This window comes from Stegodyphus dumicola, chromosome 8, assembly GCF_044657685.1.
Source record: "Stegodyphus dumicola isolate Sdum_Otavi_A_Nest chromosome 8, ASM4465768v1".
NCBI lineage: Eukaryota > Metazoa > Arthropoda > Arachnida > Araneae > Eresidae > Stegodyphus > Stegodyphus dumicola.
In genome coordinates this window covers 132,497,452-132,510,164 of record NC_140775.1, presented here as the reverse complement: position 1 = coordinate 132,510,164, position 12,713 = coordinate 132,497,452, and the positions used below count along the sequence as shown (strand labels likewise).

General features: G+C 28.0%; 1 protein-coding gene across 1 annotated transcript in view; it reads right to left on the bottom strand.

The window, feature by feature from the left end:
* Window positions 1-2,395: 2,395 nt before the first annotated feature.
* The window catches only part of LOC118197250 (ceramide synthase 1-like), a 70,690-nt gene continuing 60,372 nt past the window's right edge, over window positions 2,396-12,713 (bottom strand). Inside the window, exon 7 of the mRNA XM_035368754.2 lies at window positions 2,396-11,953. Within this exon, the coding sequence (XP_035224645.1) occupies window positions 11,863-11,953 (91 nt within the window). The 3' untranslated portion in view covers window positions 2,396-11,862. The remainder of the gene's footprint in view (window positions 11,954-12,713) is intronic.

Below are 12,713 nucleotides of genomic sequence, written 5' to 3'. Positions count from 1 at the left end.
TATAACAATAATATACTTCAAAGTATTAATGCATAACATTTTATGGAAGTAGCCTAGTCCCTTTGTAGATTTTCCGATTCATCTTTTACTGTTTTATCCTGTCATCAAAACTGTGCCGATTCGCCCGCTGTTATCCCCTTATAAGCCTCAAAACTGATGGAATCTTTCTTGATTCATCTGTTGTTACCCTCTCCCCAATCTCCTCATCAGTATCCCCTACTAAAACATGGCTGAATCTTTTCCCGTTCATCTCCTTTTTCAAAAAAAATTTTGAGAGAGTCATTTGTTGAAACTGAACATTACATGATAAATATTCATTGGCGTAACCCTTTATGGCCCAAATTCAATCTAATTTGTATTTTATTTTCTTAGATTTAAGTTATAAATGTGTAGAAAGAGCCATTAAAGCTAACGAAGCACTACAGCAGGGTGATATAAAGGGGCTTGAACACACGTCCTGGAAACAAAATGAGAAATATTAAGAACACTGTTGGCAGTTAAAATTGCAACACCAGGAAGGAATGATCTGACGGACATTAAAATAACATGAAAGGAAGAAGAGGTTGGGATATTCAAATGATTAGTATTGCAGTGCATTTAGATGACACAGGAGTGAGAAACAACATCAGAAGCAGTGTATAAAAGAAAAGTTCAATGTATTACTCAATCGGAAAGCGCTTTGCAAGGTTAGAGTTTGCTCAGAATATCGTGTTATGCCTCGAATAATAAGAAGAAATGCTTACCAGCAAAATAGAGGCAAGATCGTTGACTATACACAGTGTGGATTATCGTTCCGTGATATCGCCTGTCGTACTGGTCAACATCCAACCACTGTCATGCGAATATGGAATCAGTGGGTTTCTGAGGGTCATACTGAAAAGCATGCAGGATCTCAACACCCTCCCATGACTAATGTGCGAGAAGTTAGCCCTGCAAAACCATATAACCACATCACGGACCATTAGTGAGAAAATGGCGTGTCTGCAGCACTCCCAGTATATGCTCGTACGGGGCGTCGACATTTGCAGCATTGTGGACTATCAGCATGGCTACCATTACTTACTTCAGCTTCACTTATCAATGCAGCATAGAGAGAAACGTCGACTCTGGCATCCCAAACAACAGAGCTGGATACAGGAGTGGCACAATGCCATATTTTCAGACGAGTCCCAGGTCTGAGTGCAGTATTTTGATGGCTGTATATGTGTCTTGAGGCTCGCAGGAGACCGCACGTAGCCTGCTTGCATTCGATAATAGCATAGGAACCCTGCACCTGGTGTGATGGTTTGGGCAGACACAATGGACTAGCGAGCATAACTGGCGCCTGGAGCAAAATACCTTTTTGGTATTTGCTCCAGTGTCTTGAGGCTCGCAGGAGACCGCACGTAGCCTGCTTGCATTCGATAATAGCATAGGAACCCTGCACCTGGTGTGATGGTTTGGGCAGACACAATGGAGTAGCGAGCATAACTGACGCCTGGAGCAAAATACCTTTTTGGCGCCCTCCCCCCCCCCCGAAAAAAACACAGTGATATGATGAAAATCTTGTTTAGGGACCATTTGACGCCTCATTGCGAGTGGCGCCCGGGGCATCATACACCCCCTTGCCCTCCCCCCTCGCTATGCCATTGAGACATTGGGTACATGACACACACATCTCTAGTTTGGATCTATGGTAATTTAAACACAAATCGGTACATTTATTATCTTAAACTTGTCTTTTTGTGTTTTATGCATGTATATTTAAAACATAATCATGAACTTATGAAACCTGAATTTATTACACAAAATATAACCATCCAGTGCTAATATTTGAAGAGAGATCATAAACATTAAAATGAAATTTTTAAAATGGAAATAAACAGTGGATTTGCCGAGAAGCTTTCTGCAATGTGGGTCAGTGATCAAATTTTTCATTTATGCTGCTATTGAATTTTACTAAGAATAACAGAGTAGTTTTTTTGTGTAATGCCTCTGAAAACATGTACATCCCGTTCAATACTGGAATAAACTTTTACTGAAAAAATTAAACTGTGGTTTAAATTATTTTGCCAATTTAGACAGCCTTTTTGTTTCTCATTTTAAAAGTACAGAATATTTAATCATGTGCAGCCATACAACATGAAACTACACAATGCAGGCAAATCAAAAGGTGAACAAAGACATTTTCTCATCTGATGATTTTTCTGTACTATGTTACAGTTGAATTTTATCACATACATTCATTAGCTTTGTACATAAATTATTCTAAATTAATTTTATATTTGAAAATTCCTGAAAACTCATGATTTAAATTTTCTTTTTTCATTTAAAAAAATATTCACATATCAAGCTTATAATAAAATGATTAGATTACCAGAAATGATTTAGAAATAATAACATGAAAAGACAAAAACACATTTTACATTATTTATTCACATGACATGCCATTCAAAGTTATGGCTTATGATTAAAATACATCTCAGACTCATAAGCAATAAACCAATAGAATAGCAAATTGTACTATGCATATGAGTAACACAATATTTTAAAAGATAATAGGTTATTTTGAGGAACAAGCAGTGTGAGACGTTAAATATTTTGTGAAACATAAAATTGACACCTTATGAAATACTACACTTGAAATTATTATTCTGCTAGTTTTACATTAATATTTTATAAATAGCTGGGTTTTACCATTCAACATCACATTTTGATGCCATTAACATTTCATGTTTATGGAATCAATGCATTAGGAAGTAGACAAATCTGATGAGTATGTATAAAAACCATGCAACTGTCACAGTGTACATCACACATGTATAAAAATAGATGAATTTATACATCTCAAAAGGAAGAACATTTCTTACCCAGCACAGCAAATACAAATGTGCGCTCATGACCACATTTTTTTTTTTTTTTTTTTAATTTTGTTATTCACACATGCATTCAGTTAAAATTTTTGCCTGTAATTTTTCAATAATACAGTGGTCTCTCACCAACCAAATAACTTTTAATAGGCTAATAAATAAATTGCTTCCAGTTTCTACAATTGTAGTAAATTCTATTGTAGAAAATAACTTTATATTATTGGCTATCTTGTCAAAAAATCATTTGGACTATATTATTTACTCTAAGAATGTGCAAATGATTTAAAACATTTTCAAGATTTAAACTTTATTCAAATTACATCAGTTTTTACTCCAATAATATTTAGGTGATTTTAAATACTTTTCAAAATTATTACACTTTTTCGTAAACCAATATTAGAACTAACCTGAACTATCAATTTATATCAAATGATGAAACAGAAAAAGTTGGAAACCTAGAAATTCAAAAAATTATAATATAAAAATTTAGTTCCCCCCATCCCCGCTTTAAATACTAATTCTTTAATTAAGTGATTCCCGATTAAGAAATTGATTTATGCTTAAAACAATAATTATTAATATGGCTACTTTAAGATCCACCTACATTAGTCTCATAGAAATGAAAATTTAACATGTATGTTCATTTTATAAAAGCCTTTAAATCTATAAATAAGAGCTCTATAATAAGATAATAGTCAATGCAGAATCAACATTTTACAAGTGCAAAAACTCTATTTTCACACTGTACTATTTTGGAAGAAAATTCTTTTTTGAAAGTACTGGGCAACCTGAGTATTTAATGCTATAATAATGAAGTTACAGGTAAATTTATTTTGAATGAAGTACAAAACAATAATAAAAAAAAAGACTACTATAACATCAATCTTTATCCATATTAAAGAATAATACTTTAATAAGTATGAAAAAAATTTAAGTATTATCTATGAATAAAATTCCTTACATCTTTTATCTAAAATGATTAATTAAAATCAACACAGAAATTTATCTAAATCAGATAATTTTAATATGTACATATAAAGAAAAAGCATAGCAAAATATTCTTAAGCCATACAAAACTTATCTGTTTGGTTTGAGACTACAGTAAATTTTGTTTTATGATAACCAATGAAATTAGTTCAAAAATTTCACAAAATAGCAGCACATAAAAAAAATGTAACTCATGATTTAGACAACAAACTTATTATTTGAAATAAACCAGCATAAAACATGCATGGGTACATATATGCAAAAATACAACTGCTAAAACATATTTAAAAAAGCAAGAAAGAAAAACTAGCTTTTCTGAATTCATTTAATTTTCTCCCTTTAATCACAAATACTTGTAAGTCTAATAAATATATATCTAAACTAAACTTAAAAAAAAAAAAAAAAAAAAAAAAAAAAAAAGAAATGAAAAGAAATATGTGTTTTCAATTATGTAAAATATATAACCCATTTTATTTAACATCACACTATTAGATGCTAGTTACCCCATTAAGGAAATATATCCTTTTAGATAAAATTTCATTTTGAAAATTAGGTATACAAAGCTGGACATTTTACATACGATTTTTTTCTCAATAATGCTGATATTTAAAGTGATGCATTACGTAATATTCACATATATACTCCCAAAAATAACTTCCAGGTTAATAGAAAAGTCCACTGGAAAGCTACAACCCACAGAAAGCAACACATTGACCTAGAAGTTAATATTTTTAATGTCACTCCTATAAATATTTTTAAAAATTATATATATAAGGAAAATAGATATTAATACAAAAGCATGATTCAACATACAGCTGTTGTATTTATAAGGAAGATTTTTTTATTGGACATATTTAAAACACTTCACATTTCTGCAATTGTAAATAACAGCCAAAGAGTCAGATCTTTGAAGACCACTTCTTGGCCATAATGCAAAGTACAAGTTAGAATAATACATAGATTAAAAATTTTCAATAGAAACACTAAACAAATAAGACATCTATGCATTAGAATAACAAATGTAAAACAAAATATATCTATACAATCACAGGTAAACACTCAGAAACAATCCTTCAATGATTTTCACAAACTTTTAGTGAAAACCATGCTCACACAGTTTTATATAAGACCATATTCATTAAATGATGTATATACAAACACCAATCTCAGTTTTTTAAAGGTGGAATGGTGAATATAGTGTACATGTTTGGCAAGCTGCATACATAATAAATAAGAAAACATAGTGATTAATGTTAATGAGACAGAATTAGTGCATAACATTTTATGTGCATAATTTATTGAGTGTATCAAACATTAATAAATTATCTCTCAGATAACTTGAAAAAATTTAATGAACTTTTAATTCAGATGTTTTGCTTATACGCCACAGCATTAACATTACATGTACAGTCAATTTTGTTAAACATACACTTCTCTTTTTAATTAAAGGCATTAAAAAAAGGAGTTTTACTTAAATAAAAAAGGTACTTAATATTTATGGCCAGGAAGATCTGAAAACACAATTTTTTCAGTCGGAAAAAGGGCATGTAGTCTCTTCATTACTTTAATATATATTTTGCAGATGTTTAGAATCTGTACAAAACATGTCACAAAATTATTTTGCCATTTTTTATAGATGAAGGCTCTTCATTTTGAAATTTTCAGTGCACTGAAGCATGAAGGAAATTTAATTTTTACAAGTAAAACAGAAAATCATTTTAAAAAATGAAAAAACAAACATAGTAAAAAAAGTGAGTTAAAAGTTAGACAAAAGAAAGAATATCTCTAATAATGTGTAGGTTAAAAATAAATAAGACTTGTAATATTTAACAAAAAGAACAGCATGTCAAAGAGGAACATTTTACTTTAACATTTAATGCTTGCATTTTGCAATAAGAAAATGAATCAAAATACCATTAATTTTCAACCTTTATCATTAGAAACATTAATAATCACATAGTTAACATTTTTATTTGCATTTGTGTCAAGTCAATAAATTAAGCACATCTGATAAATTAAGCACAGCATGGTTGCAGATGGTTACTGTACAAAACTGCTTTAACAGCAGGCAAACTACAGCTGCCTTTTTTAAGTCAATGAATGAAAAACATATATGAGCTATATATAACTACATATCAAAAAGATTTATATATTGAAATAAAATACTAAATTCTTTCCCAATATAAAAAACTACAAAGACTAAATGACCACTTGTTCATATCAATCTTGATTAGGTCATTAAATAAAGGGAGGAATCATTATAAAAAAAAATGGGGCAAAAAGGAATATTTGACTTTAACACTTAACCTCTTCTTGGTCACACATGACCGCATTTCCATGCAAAAACTATGACAACAGATCATAGCATTTATTTTCCAAAAGTGTATCACAGTTTAGCCCCCAAGAATTTCTCCGAATGCATGAAAACACAAATATAATATAATGGGCATTCAAATAAAGTACCATTTTGAAACAATGACTTTTGGAAAGACTCTTGAAATATAAATTTTTTGTTTTGTGTCCATCTAGCATACACAGGAAATAAAACTCTAAAACCATTCAATGTCCTGCTTATACATAAAAGACATCACATAACAACATAGATTACTTTTTGATATTAATGATGACACAGATGCTGAAACTGTGTCCATACTACCCCAATAGATGCAATGCACACAAAAATACATGCTTGGACAACTGATTTATAGAAAAAATCATGAAGTCAAATTATATAATAACTAATTCCATCATTTCAGAATAAACTAAAGGTTATATTGTCTTATATAAATTTTAAGACTATCTAACCTACAGCAGTCACTTTCAAATAAAACTGAAGTATATTTTCGAAAGCTTGATAGATTTAAGAAGTACATTTATTGCAATAAATTCATGAATCCTATTTACAATTTTTTAGGACAATTTTATTACAATACAGTTCAATAACATTAATTTGAAAATGGAATACAACTTACTGTAATAAAAGTTTCCTGCAGTAAATTTACTGCATATCATTATATTTTTGTGGTAAATGAAATAAATATGAGATAATTCAACACAAAGAGACTGAGTACTGTCTGCAATTTAAGACATATTTAATGAATACAAACTTAAAATATTGATTCAGTATTAAAACTGACGATAATTTCAATTATAACAGATATTTTTAACTAAAAATTTCAACTAGTTACATTTGTTGATTCTAAGTGTATCAAAAAGAACTTAAAAATTCATATTCAATCGTACTAGTGACCTGCATCAGCACTGATTTTCAACCAATGGTTAATGTTTACTTAAAAATACTATATAGACCTTAGCAATGCTTCTGATTGCATTCAAAATACTAAAGAAAAGCATTTACAGGAAAATAAAAAGTCATCACAAACTAACTATAAATACTGAGTAGCAAACGCCAATTACGAATCTTAAAAAATTAAACTAGAAACAGGTAGCATTGTTCAAAACACTAAAAATATGCTGAGTGTAAATATTTTGGTTAGAATTACCATTATCTTTATATTTACACATATACAGCTGGGGAGGGAGCAACATGTTAACTTTAAAAAAAATTTACAGATCAACTAGCAATTCTCACCCCCTTATTTTGTATCTTAAATATTTTAATTTTCTAAGTTTCATGCCAAAAATTATCATTCAACAATTTTAATAATTAATTTTAACAAATAATTAGTTTACATAATGGCACATTATAACTAAAAATGCTATTGTAATTACCTAAAACAGAAATCAAAATCTTCTCTCTGATATTTTATTTATTTCCAAATCTGATCAAATATTTTACCCTTTGCATTACTGAAACTTCTAGTACTTAATACACATAACTTTTATAAAGCCAGCAAATATCCATTCAAAAACTACCACAAGCAGTTATTTCTCATTGCATAGTATAACAAAGAATAACTGCATCTTTTATGACTGAGAAAAACATTTAAGGAATTAAAATGCTCAGTATACCTTCAAATTTATTAAAATTTTATAGAAAATTTTTTAAGTGGTGATTTTACAATATAAATTAAGTATAACTTCTTTAATTAAACACATACATGGATGACAAAATCCCTTGTAATAAAAGAAAATACAAAAAGCAATAATAAAAGTAATTTAAATTTCATTTAGACTTAAAATAATTTTGATACATATTTAAAAGTACAGTCAAAAGTCTTTAATCCGGACTCGTCGGGACTTCGGCGATTCCGGATTATCAGATTTTCCGGATTATAGATCATCAATTTAAATCTGGTAAGATGGCATGTAGAAATTATAAAATTAAAAATATGAAACCATAATTTATGAAATACAGAGCAATTATTATGTAAAGGGTATCAAAATTTACCAAAAAAAAGCTTAATATTTATTTAACATTTCTTTCAATGTGCGCAGTGCACATGCGTAAAGCATACATTACGCATAGTCGAAATTAGAAAATTGCAACCAGAAAACTGTTTGATGTGTATTCGTGATATTTATGACGACGAGGAATTTGATTTAAATCATTTCAGAGACGGAGTACATTGAGATGAAATACTACATTTAGTAAGGAATTATAAGGCCAATAAAATAAAAAAATCTGCTCTGAAGATAAAGATAGTGCTGACAGATCAACTTCCAGTTCATTGTGCACAGCGACGTCAGCATTGACGCATTGACTTCCAGTTCCATGCGTAAAGATATTATGCGCATGCACAGAAAGTTTGTAGCTTTGAGTTCCGGATTAGGGACGTCCGGATTAAAGACTTTTGACTGCATATATTTTCATTCTAGTTCATTCAAAAATAAATTAAAAAAAACTGTTTACATCTACTTAACATTCTTTAACAAGTATTAGGAGATGACAATATTTCTAGATCTCAGATTTTGAAGAATTCTACAAGAAATAGGATTTTTAAATGTGAAGATAAGTGCCACTGAAAAAAGGGGAAAAAAAAAGAAAAAAAAAGAGGGAAAAAAGCTTTAATTGGGGTACTATCTACAAACTGAAGTATATACTAAAAGAAGTGCATAAAGGGCTAAAATAATATGGATTCATATTTATACCACTTTCTACAATACTGCATAAAACAAACAACAGCAATCTTAAATTTCACATTTGAATTTTTTACATTTTGTAGTGTCTCTAATGAAATAACAAGAGTAAGTAACTCTTTTATTTTACTTAAACTCACTTAATTTTTTATGATTTTATTTTCTGGTACTTTCCATTTTTTAACATATTATTTGTATTAATATTAATAATTTCACATAACTAGTATGTTCCTAAAATTAATATTTATGCATGAAATGTTAAGAAGCTGATGCAGAAAACTAACTTTTTGATACAGGCTTTTTCCTTCATGTACATTAAAATATTTTACTTAAATACTTCTATAATATAATCACACAGAAGCGAGCAAAATTCACAGTTTAGCTAAAAAAACTAAACAAAAAAACAAAGCAATTCAGAAAATTAAATTCTTCAGAATTTCAACATAATAGATAGATTTTTATACAAGAATTTATATCTATATTCAATCTAAAAATTATTTGATAATCCAACTGCAGAACACTCATGCATAGTTCAAACAACATAAAAAGGGGGAACATCAGTTATTCATGCTGAAAAATTCAGATACTTTTATCTTTCCTTTTGTAAATTAACACAGAAGATAACATGGACAAGAAACAAATATAATGACAAAGGTTTTCAATTTCCCTACATTTTTTGAAGTAAAATATATGTAACAGTGAACATCTACTTTTTACAATGTACAGACAAAAAGAGGTTGCAGAAATTTTAAACACGCCAAAAATATTTAAAACAGTATATTACAAATAAATATTGAGCAAACAAGCATTCACTAAAACATTATAGATGGTACTTCAGATACACACATTAAATTTTTAAAAAAAATCAATTATCAAACACACACAGAGAAATATGAACTGTTATATTAACTAAAGGACAGATTTAACAAAACAATATTTTTTAATGTAAAGTAGTTATTTACATTTAATACTATACCATTCCTTATTTTTTTTAATTAAACAATGTAAAAATGACTAAACATAACATTGTTCATTGAAGTAAGATCATAAAAACTGGAATACATTTCAAATAAACAAAACCTCCTGCTTGAATTGATAATATAGTAATCCAGCAGTTCAGCTAAATATTAAAACTACACCAAAACACAGAGGAAACGTTTAATAGTGCTTTTTATAAAACTTTATGTAGAAATGTTAAAATACATTGATGCATTTATTAATATAATATTCAATAATATCTTAAACTTCATGAAAGCACATTTTGTGACTTTCTGAAGTTAATGTAACATTTTAAAATACTTAAAATTTAGAAAATGCAATACAGGAATTTTACCATAATGCAGTTATAACAAATGAACATATTTTCATTCATTTCAAACATACATATAAATTAAATTTTAAAACAAACTTAAGGGCGGGAGATCAGAATTTACCAGTGAACACAATACCAGAACAAATCAACTGCTTTCTGTTATAACTCGTGAAATTTTAATTAAAGATTATAAATAATGAAAAAATTGCAGGAAATAATAAATTATTAAACAATATTAATACATAAGATTATTAATACAATTATATTATTTGGAAATTAGAAACTTAACATGTATTTTTAATGACTGAACAAAACTATTTATGAAATTTCTTTATTTATCAGTGCTATTATTTTTTTCAGACATATGAATTATATGACGTGCAAAATGAACACATTTAAAAGAAATTACTTAAATGTACAATTCTTAATTTGTAAAATAATTTTAAGAAAGTAACTAAAAAAAGAAAAGAAAGAAAGAAAGAAAAAATGCATGTTGAAATGAAATGCGATACATAAACTCAAATACATTATCAGCTGTGCAAAATTACACTATATATTTTTAAACTCTCTATTGTTAATAATCAAGTTGCAAAAAATGTTCTCAGAAAAACAGTTTATCATCATAAAACTAATCATATTACACAAGGAAATAAACTATTATTTATTGTCAAATGAAAAAAAAAAACTTACACCACTATAAAAACAATACTAAATATAAATCATATCCAACTGTGAAAATGACCAAAATTTAGAAAGAATTATCAACTAATATTTGTTTTCTATAAAAATTCCTCAGTGCAAAATAATGTCTGTAATATGATTAAATAAAATAGCTTAATTTTAAAACTGCTAAAAATGTAATGTAAATATTTAAAATTTTCAGAATATTTACCATTATGTTGGAGGAAATTCAGTTTTAAGCCTTTATTATTATTGCAGTACATTTGCAAAACATTTCACAAGCAACATATTCATCATTAATGAACAAGCAATCAAATTTATCAGATGAAACAAACATGCACACATACTAGTTAAAATGTTCAACTGGACGTTTTAAGAACCAGCACTATGAATGAAGAGGAAAATAACACAAACTAAAATATTACCAACCATGGCAAGAGTAAATTACAATCAACGTTCACAATAATTGTTCCTTTACAATTTATTAAATAAATATGCATATACAAATACATATAAATATAACAAAATATATAAAAACCACTGCAGGAAGAAAATAGTTTATAACTGAAAAAACTGCTGGCACTGGATATTGTTAAGTCCAATGCAAATAGCAGCAAAACACTGTACAAAGCTATACTTCATCAGAGCAAAACTACAAATAAATGAAGAATATTTTTAATATTTATAGCCTTTAATGGTCTTCATTCTTAAAATCAAAATAAGTTTATACCTGATTAAATATGAGTGCTTAGAAAAACTGCTCCTATAATAAAAGAATTCCTAAAACTCATGTACAGGTAATTTATTATTCTGCATGGAACAATGATGTTGAAGTTATGCAATATGGATCATAAAATAAGCTTTGTTATACCAATGATGACAGGTTAATTCAGATTTCTATATTATCAAAGAATTTTGTAACAAAATTTAATACAATGGAAGGTGTTTTTTTATTTATTTTTTTCCCATTTTTCTTTTTTTAAACTAATTGTACTAACTCAATTTCTTTACTCTGTTCCTTATATTACCAACATTGCCATTTAAAACAGAACCATCCTCACAGCTTCCATTGGTCTTCACAATTCTAAAAACATAAAAAAAAGGAAATATTTAATGGAAGAAAAGACTAATTTTGATTAGATAACACAACTGAAAATTTTTTTCTGAAAGAAACTACCTTATTACCTATTTCTGTATAAAAAACAATAGTAATACATTAATTTTCTCTCAAAATTAATACAAGAATAGTTCTGTAACTAAACATTTTAAACATATTCACAATACTATATACCGAAGAAGAGTAAAGGCAGGATATAACAGTATAATTAAATATGTTTATTTTTAGTCAGCTTTTTCAGGTATCTTGCAAGAATATTTGCACTACTGCACACATTTTGCATATCAGATGTTCCTATTTTACAAACTGAAAATTTTAAATTATTCCTTTACTGCTCAGTATTTTCTACATGTGTGCCTATATGTGAGATTTCTTGATATTTCTTACTTGATAATTTTCACTTCTCTGAAAACAATTTTATACGAATCAATATAATAGACAAATAGAATTTCCAAAATATAGTTATTAAAGAAATTATTAATGCTTGAAATACACACACGGTACTCATCTCAAACAATTAAAATCATGGAAAATTTGGCCTGCCAAAAAAAAAAACAAAAAACAAAAAACCAATTTTTCCCATTTATAGAATTTTAATCTTTTGAAAGCAGACAGTAAGATTGAGGAGGGCAGAGACAAAACCTAATTTATACAGTCAATAAGCCAGCTGAAGTTAATAATACATTTAATTTATTTTATATATAAGTATGATTAAATTATTTTCGAT